Consider the following 9,346-nt stretch of genomic DNA (forward strand, 5'->3'; position numbering starts at 1 on the left):
TGTCAGCATCTTTTATTTTCTTCCCTCTAGTGGTTTCATCTGCCTTTTATAAATCTTCATTAACTCTAATGGTTTTTTTTCTACAAATTAAAAATTTTATAAGGTATTTTCTCTTAATTTCGTTATGAAATTTTAAAATCTACAATTTGAGTTTTGCGTTATCTCAAATTGCTTGTTTATAACTCGATCAGAACAATATTATCGGCAAAACTTGAATTTTTCGAGTTTCCATTAAACGTTTATAAGTTTTACAGTTCGAATGTTACTCCCGGAAATTATTGTAAATCTATGTTGTAATTTTTAGATTTGTTTATTTTATGTAATTTAGTTAGATTTGTTTTTATATTTAAATTTTTAATGTTTTTTAACTAACACGTTAAGTTATCAAATAGCCTCTTCCGTTGTACTTTTTAGGCCGCTTTTATGGTTAGATATGAGATTTTAATAGTGGATTTTCAATATTAGTCGAGAGAAATTCTTATGTAGACTCGGTCTACCACGTCATCCGTAGACTAACCTATCATATTATGACACGTCATTAAAATGATGGCAATCTTGTAAATTTGTTTTTTACTTATTTATACCTTTGAATAGTAATATTACAAAATTGCCATCATTTTAATGATGTGTCATAATGTGATAGGTTTGGTCTACGGATGACGTGTTAGACCGAGAATTTCTCATTAGTTGAAACCATCTTTAAACAAAAAAAAATATGGCCCCACAAATATTAGCAGATTATTTAAAGAGTTGACATGTGTTCACCAAAGAAACCAATTAAACTAAAATAAATAAAAAATAAGAATAAAATAAAAGCAGCAGCAGCTGGAAAAGCAAGAAAAAAAGGGGAATAGGGAAAGGGCTAGATAGCTACGGTTTCGTTTCGCAGTTTCCAAACCAGACCAGCCGACCAGGGGCTCGCCTCCTACGCCTACGGTTAGCCTATACGTTTCATTTCTATACGTTTTGGTTTCCATAATTTGGTTGCCTTTTGAAATTTTGTCTCTTATCACTTTACTTCTTACTTACTACTCTGCCAGTTGTGTGTTTAGGGAACATGAGTGACACCTGAATATCCTAATTAATTTAAAATAATATTTTTTGTTTTTAAAATAATTTAAGACACTCTTGAATTATTAAATTTATATATTTATATTGCATAGTTTTATCTTTAATTAAGCTAAAAATATAAAATAATATTCTTAATTGAAAAAATGGTAGAAAATATTCAAAATGAATCCAATATTTCAATTGTGGACATAAAAACTAAAACATAAAAAAATCAGAAAATAATATTATTCTATAATATCAATTAATCAATTAAACAAACAGGCTTGTGCAAGGGCCGGTTTGTTTAGTTCGAAATTAGCTGAAACCAACCAATCAAAGTTTGATGCATTTTTAGGTTCAAACCACATCAAACCGAACTAAAATTTAGTTTGGTAGAAACCAATTATTGATCATACAAATCGAATCGGACCATGTTAATTGAAAATTTGTTTCTCTTTCATATTTTATATTATTTAATTTTTTATATGACGAACACATTGTTATTATATTACACGAATAATATAACGCAAAATTATACGAATAACATAATGCAAGAGTTGTGTTGGAGTTAAATTTTCCATACTCCTAAAGATGAGGTTAGTGAATTAATTGGAGAAATAAAACCAACATATTCCGGCCAATATAGTGTGTGCATGTGCAGCTGTGTTACGCATAACATGCAAGGCTATTTTTGTCATTCAGTAATTTATATTTATACGTAAATACAGAAGAATGTATGTATACGCAAACACCAAAACAAAAGTAGACCTACTTTCCCTACGGCCAAGAGTTTGTGCTTGAGCTGTCAGATATTCTGCAAATCATATTTCAAATCCCAAGATAAAAAAACAATCTAACGGCTCAAAATGAGCGTCACACACATCATTTGATGGAACCGCCTCTTAATTAGAATTATCTCTCTAGACTAGAGAGCAAGAAAGAGACAAGATCATGGGATCTGCATGTTTTTATTGCACAAACCCTGCAAATTTGGATCATGCAAATCCCCTTTTAATTTTTTTTTACTCTTTTTTAAAAACTTTTGATTAAATTTAAAAATGAAATAGTCTGTCCAGATACATCATTTTCTTGACCTCCTAAAAAGAAACCAAAAATATAATACTTCTATCAAAGTCTTTAATTGCGCTTAAAGTCTTTAGTTTCTCACTTTCTTTAATTAATTAATTAATTAACTTTCAATTGTTTTGGATTAATTAATCCTTAAATTGATAGTATAGATTAGAAGATTGAAGGTGTCATGTTTTGGTCTATTATGCTGCTCTTTTGAGAGACTGAATATTTATAGTTTTATGAAGTTTTGGACTTACCATTTCAATTAGCTATAGAATATTTTGCATTTGAATTTTGTTTGGAGAAATGTAATACTCCCTCCGTCCCAATAGAGTTGTCCACTTTGCCTTTATCACACAGTTTAAGAAAAGCAATTATTGTTTATGGGTTTTGTAAAATTTTCCTTATTTTTCTTGTTATACTCCTATTTAATATAGGGTTCACTTTCAATTTACTTATTAGTAGATTCTAAATAGGGGTAATATAGGAAAATTGAGTATTAAAGTTAGTTATTTTTTGAAAGTGGACAAGTATTTTGGGACAAAAAAATTTCTCAAAGTGGACAACTCTATTGGGACGGAGGGAGTATATTTAACATAATATAAGGATTTAGAAATAGATTTAATGATTTTTTTAATAATATGAAAAGAATTTTGTATTAAGATTAGAATAGGATAGAGTCAGGGACTGGGATAGTGTAAATCTTGAGAAAACAGATAAATTTTGGTAAACTTTTGCTGAGCTTTTTCTGTGCTAATAACAATTAATTAACTCTTTACCAAAATTATAACTTATAGTGGCATTTTAATAGTAAGAAACTTTAACTAGTGGGTATAATTGCTCATATAATGCTAGCTAGGTACCTATTTACATAATTACATTGTTTTTGTTTTAGAGAGAGAAATTAACAAAGTTACTTTCTTTAAGGAAAGGTCAGCAATAGCACGCTTTGCTTCTACAGCTAAACAACCTAACATTTCTCTTTTGGTTTAAATTAAACCTTTTAAGCTTAAAAGATCAATTTGATCCCTAAACTTGTAGTTCATGGTCAATAACTTACTTTTAACAATACCGATCAATTATGGACAATATTTTTGATATTTTAGTCAATTAAGAACAATATTCTAAGAAACAAATTGGGTCATCTCACTTAGAGGTGTGCATTTGATCTTAAAATTGTACGATTTTCTATAATCAAAACCGAATATTTTAAAATTGTGACCGAACAGAGATAATATATTGGTTCAGTCAGTTATTTTGGTTAACCGAATAACCGATTTAATTAAAATAAGTTATCAAAATATAAGATTAACTAAATTAATTTTAGAATTAATTTGTAATTAATATACAACTTCGAAGGCAATGGATATCTAAATCATAAAAAATACAAAAATATCTCAATTTGTTTGTAAAAAATTACAAATATTACTTGATTTGTCAATATAATTCAATTAATTCGGCCATTTGGTTAATTCAAAAGTTTCACACTAAAAATCAAATTGAACACGAGTTAATGAAATTTTTAGAACTCACATCTATAACTGAATCAAATTAACTGAAAACTAAACTGCATTAAAATTTATATTGGTTCGGTTAGTTAATTCGGTTTTATCCGAATACTGCACACACTTTATTTTTGTCTCTGAACTTGTTTATATTATATAATTTTGTCTTTAATTGATCTAACAATAGAGAGTATTGTCCTTAATTGATTAAAATGACTGAAAATATATTACTTAATCACGAGTCACAAGTTGAGGGATTGGATTAACTCTCTGCTAAAACTTTTAAACCCCTTTCTCCAATTTGTAATTTGATTGCGTGCAATTCCCTCTAAATTTGTCTCTGTTTTTGTGTTCTTCAAATATTTTAGTGATAGATAGAGAAAAAGGAATCTCCTTTCTCTGGTAATTTTTTTTTTAAAATACTCTTTATTTCACTTCAAACAGCCTTAAATTTCAATTTAAAAAGCACTTCTTTCTCTTTCATGTCTCCTCTTATAGTGCCAAAACCAAAAAAAATTAAACCAACCCACTAACCCAAAATCCATTTCTCATGTCACTATTAACCCCTCCTCTATTATATATCTCTCTCAAATTTTTCTCTCTCACCCAAAACATTTCATTTCTTGTTTTTTTAACCTCTTTTTGTGCGGCTTGTGTCACTAAAAAAATTTGTGATCTTTGAAAGTTCTATTGCAAATTTTAATCTGGGTTCTTGTTTTTGATCGTTGGATTAGTTGGTATTCATGTTCTTGAGTGTTGGTTAAAGAATTTGAGTTTAAAAGGTACTTGCTTTAAACTTGTGTGTTTCTTGTCAAGTTTGATCATGTTTTTGGGTACTTAAGAGTTTAGATTTTGGTGTTTTTTAACGTTAAAAGATTTGAATTTCTGTTTTTTCTGGTGTTAAAAAGATCAAGAACACAAAATTAATGGAGGGTAGTTCGAAGAATAGTACTGAGACAAGTCCACAGTTACTGGACTTGATTTCGAGAGATAGAGAGTGGTTTGTCGACAGAATTTACGAGAAATCTTCTTCTTCATCGTCATGTTCATCTTCTTCAGAAGAGATTAAGAAGCTTGAACTAAGGCTCGCTCCACCTGGTACTCAAACTCAAGCATGGTGTCTGAGCAATAACAATAATAACATGGACATCAGTAGAGAAATTAAGAGCCATTGCCATGAAGAATCTCATCAGCTTCTGTCTCTTGGTTCTTCTGTGTGGTTCAACCAAAATGCTCAGAATTTGCCTCTTGTTATGAAGGAATCCTCACAAACCTGTTGCACTAAAGTAGCTGTAGAGCTGCAGCACAGCCCTGCAAATACAGCTGTGCCCAATACTTCTCAGAAAAGGTACCTTTTTTTCCTTTTAACCTTCTCTATGTCTTGTGTTTTAATTTTTTTTACTTTTTGACAGAGGATATTCACTCACATGTTCACCTTGAAATGTTCTGTTTGTGGTCCTTCATTATTTGTTGTTTTTTTCTTGTTCTTATGTTTTGTATTTTTTTCTGCTGCTTTTTATGTTCAAGTTATGTTTTTCTAGTAGTTTTTCTAAGTTCATGTATGATTTTCTTGAATAATTTGATCTTGTATCTTTTAGTTTTTTTATTGTTGTGTGATAGTTTTTTGATTTCTTGAAATATGAACTATTTCCATATCTGGTCATTAATATTTTTCTATGATGGATGTGTTTTTATAAGGATCTTTTTCTGTTCCTGTATGTTTTCTTGATTGTTTAGATCTTATATCCTTCAGCTTGTTTATTGATTTGTGATAGTTTTTTTGATTTCTTGAAATATGAATTATTTCCTTTTATGTGTTTGTATTTCTTGAAACATGGATTTGTTTTTGGGGTTTCTGTACCTTCTATTTTCATGCTATAATTATATTTCTACATGCTTTGTTTTTAGTTTACTGTTTATAAATAGCATCTAGCATTTATTGTCACCTTTCTTTTCTCTTAACTGTGCCTAAATAGCACGGACACTTTATCGATCAACGTTTTCCGATTCGGAAACTTGGCGTAAATTTGTTGCTTAAAACACGAAAACATTAAAATAGCATCGTTTTACTGTGTCTATGTCGAAGTATCTGGTTTTTCCGTATTAGTGTCCGTGCTACATGGTTTTGGATGATTCTTGATTTGTTGGTATGATTTACTAATTTTTGATGTTTTTTTGAAGCAGAACTGCTCCTGGTCCGGTTGTGGGTTGGCCACCAATTAGATCGTTCAGGAAGAATCTTGCAACCAGCAGCTCTTCAAAATCAGCTGCTATTGACCCTCAAAATGAAAGTTTAAAAACTAAGGTTGATAGTGAAAAACATGCGGTTGAAGCATGCAAAAAAGGCATGTTTGTTAAGATTAACATGGATGGTGTTCCTATTGGAAGGAAAGTAGATCTTAAAGCTTATGACAGTTATGAGAAACTGTCTGTTGCTGTTGATGAACTCTTCCGAGACCTACTCGCAGGTTTATTCTCTTATGATTTATAAAATGTTACTAGAGATAATATAATTTGCATTGAAACTTGTCGAGTCTTGTGTTTTATTAGCCGTTTCCGGGAACTCTTTTGGAAATCCGACACTTCTATTTAAAATTGTTCTTATATAAAAAAAATATATTTTTATTGTTTTTCATTTCAGCGTTTACGTTTCTGTGCAACCTAAAAAATAATTTAGGTTGCTAGTGACCAATTATTGAGTTAACTAGCAAGCAAGACTCTTTAATTTTGCATCATTAGACTAACACACACTGCCAGCTAGGGGTGGAACCAAGAAAGGGGGCCACTCTTTAGCTGTTAATCGCCTGTTGTCTCCGGTGTGCCCCTTCCACTCGGTTAAAACAGCGATTGATTGACCACCTTTTGAAAAAAAAATTAGTGTTATTATATTAATAAGTCCAAATTACAGGAGTCATTTCTTATATATATTGACCACCTTAATTTTTATTATATACTAAATTAGAAAATTTGTCACCTTTGAAATAGTTTCTTGGTTCGTCCACGGCCTCATAGCCATTACACATTCTTTAATCTAATGAGACCAAAAGAGTGTTATGCCTAAATCTAGTTGCCATGTGGGAAGTACCATTTGATTAATGTACTAATATGATATTAAAACATGGTGTTCTTTTGGACCATGTTAGAGTAATACAACGTTATCTTATTATGTTCATCTCTTGTTTTCTTATGCATAGCGCAAAGGGATTCGTCTGCTGGCAGCAAGCAAGAGGACGAGAAAGCGATTACGGGTGTCTTAGATGGCAGCGGAGAATATACTCTTGTTTATGAGGATAATGAAGGAGACAGGATGCTTGTTGGGGATGTCCCATGGCAGTAAGCATCTTTTTCACTGGATCTATTCCTTATTCTTTCAATTATTATATTCTCCACTCTTATGATTGGTGATTAGGAATATTGCATTAACACAATTTTATTCTCTTAATCGCGTCGTTTAGTGACTTGGAATAACTGTATTATATACTTAATCAGACAACCTTATGTCATCTGTTAAGTCATCAATGTTGTTGGAATGATTAATCTATTACTAATATCGATCCTTGCAACAATTACAATAATATTTAATCCAAAAGCATACCTTGTTTTTGACTAAATTCTTGCATTTGGCTCTATGTTTATGTAAGCATATTATTGGATATACCATGACATTATGCTGAGATATGTCGCATGAAAATTTGTCGGAGTCTTACATTTCGACAGTTTGTTTCTGTTTTTTTGAAACACTCGTGAAGCTTCAAAACTCTATATTTATTATCTTTTCTTATATGAAATGTGCTACAACCGTTTTCCATCTCAGCATTTTTCGTTTTACCATTTCTGTTATATGCTGAGTTATGTTTTGAACTTACGATGCAGCATGTTCGTATCAACGGTGAAGAGGCTTCGCGTATTGAAGAGCTCCGAAATTTCTGCATTGAGCCGTAAGTGATAAGAATCTTAGTTTTAGTTACCGCTTCATCTGCTATTTGACGCTAAGCGTAGTTTGGTTTATGTTTTTTTCAGTCGGAAGCGGTAAGCAAGTTCACAAGTTACCAATAAAATGAAAGAGATAATTTTTCTGATCTTGAAGAACAAAAAGAAAAGGCTCTCTGGGATTAAGTTGACATTTTGTCTTCATGTTTTGGATGGAAATTTGCTTGCTAATCACAGTATATATATTGTCTAGCATATCTGTTTTTGGCACCTTTAACCTCTTTTATTTAACTTTCTTATCCTATTGCAATGTGGAGTTATGCTAATAACTTTGATTTGAGCTTTATTATTGTAAAACTTTTGTTTATTGTCAAGTATCAAATGCAATGAAATTTGGTTAAAGAGTAAATTTTGCAAGAATTTTATGTTGTAGAAGGTCCTAAACTTCATTTTATTGTTATTATTTTTGGAATACCTTATATATATTCTTGCACTACTACACATTAGCAGCTTCAAAACTTTCCTAAAAGCATAAAAAATAAATTTCAGCAAAGGTTCATTTGCCCCTGAAACTTGACACAAAACATCAAATAAGTCCAACATGGTATGGTGGCTTTGGATAAAAATACTTTTAAAATTGACATTGTTGACTCGTTTTATCCATTACATGTAAATTGGAGTTAAAACATAACATAATTTTCAGGGTCTTTTTATCCAAAGCTACGAGATTGATCTTATTTGATTTTTGTGTCAAGTACAAGGGGTAAAATGATCTTTGTTGAAATAATATCATGTAAATGTTATGATTGTCGTTCGTTGTAGAAAAATGATTTTTTTTCTTTTACTTTAAAGAATTGTTAAACTATTAGTTAAATATCTATTATAGCGAAGATAAATATATTAGATTTAAAACTATTAATTTTTGAACAACTAGACTATTCAAAAGGGATTTTATGGCTCAGGTGGGGAGAAAGCAGTATCGTAGCCAGAAATTAAATTTAAGAGGGGCAAAATGCACTATTTTTTATAAATAATATGTAAAATTTAGGATTTATTGAAATTAAGTGAGTCAATTTATAATATTTTCTAGGTAGCTAAAAAAAATAAAAATAAACTTTATATAGAAAATTGTGTTTTTTGGAAAAATAAAAGGGGCACTGGGAGAAAGTGTGAAACTTTTATGCTCTTTAAGTTCACACAGGTAGACCAAAATATGCTTATAAATAAAAAGAACCATTTGATAGTGATATGCTCCTAGCTAGGTCTTACAGCAATACTTTTTTTGATATACCTAGATTTTGTACCATTGATCATCAATATTTTGAATGGGAATTTTCTCAAATTCAAATGAATTTAAAGAGGTTATGTTTACGATCTAGACGGTTAATTATAAAATGAACAATGTAGATTAATTTGCTTAAAATTGTATTTTTCTGATCTACACTGTTTATTTTATAATGAACAATGTAGATCGTGTAATTTAAAGAGGGCATTGTTCACAATCTATACGGAAATCTTAATTTTAATATTTTCTAAAAGTTTTTGATTCTTTTCTTGGTTTAATGTTTGTCAAGTGTTCAATGTACCTTGGGGCAATGAAACATGAATGGGACACAAGTTTGTTTTGGGGAGCTTTGAAGGGTCTCTTTCATTGAGAGCTGCCTAACTTGAAGGCCATATCTAGAATTTGAAAAGAAAAAAAAGGGTGTATATATGATTAACAAGGGTCATTCTCACTAGTTTAATAATCTAAAACACTCTAACTTTATGATTTACAAGGGTCATTCTCA

At 30.4% G+C, this 9,346-nt stretch overlaps 1 protein-coding gene across 1 annotated transcript; it reads left to right on the plus strand.

Moving 5' to 3' along the window:
* Positions 1-4,125: 4,125 nt before the first annotated feature.
* Positions 4,126-7,965, plus strand: LOC126682273 (auxin-responsive protein IAA26-like). The gene is made up of 6 exons (XM_050377882.2): positions 4,126-4,408; positions 4,535-4,974; positions 5,811-6,094; positions 6,821-6,959; positions 7,500-7,564; positions 7,647-7,965. Exons 2-6 carry the CDS (start codon positions 4,553-4,555, stop codon positions 7,685-7,687), a joined length of 951 nt encoding a protein of 316 aa, XP_050233839.1. The 5' UTR covers positions 4,126-4,408; positions 4,535-4,552; the 3' UTR covers positions 7,688-7,965.
* The last annotated feature ends 1,381 nt before the right edge of the window (positions 7,966-9,346 follow it).

This window comes from Mercurialis annua, linkage group LG5, assembly GCF_937616625.2.
Source record: "Mercurialis annua linkage group LG5, ddMerAnnu1.2, whole genome shotgun sequence".
NCBI lineage: Eukaryota > Viridiplantae > Streptophyta > Magnoliopsida > Malpighiales > Euphorbiaceae > Mercurialis > Mercurialis annua.

What these genes read in the sequence shown, in the direction of transcription:
- LOC126682273 (XM_050377882.2), top strand. Translation starts at nt 4,553, where the DNA reads ATGGAGGGTAGTTCGAAGAATAGTACTGAGACAAGTCCACAGTTACTG. An exon ending in CCCAATACTTCTCAGAAAAG is followed by an intron (nt 4,975 to 5,810) that starts GTACCTTTTTTT and finishes TTTTTGAAGCAG; the next exon opens with AACTGCTCCTGGTCCGGTTG. An exon ending in GTTGGGGATGTCCCATGGCA is followed by an intron (nt 6,960 to 7,499) that starts GTAAGCATCTTT and finishes CTTACGATGCAG; the next exon opens with CATGTTCGTATCAACGGTGA.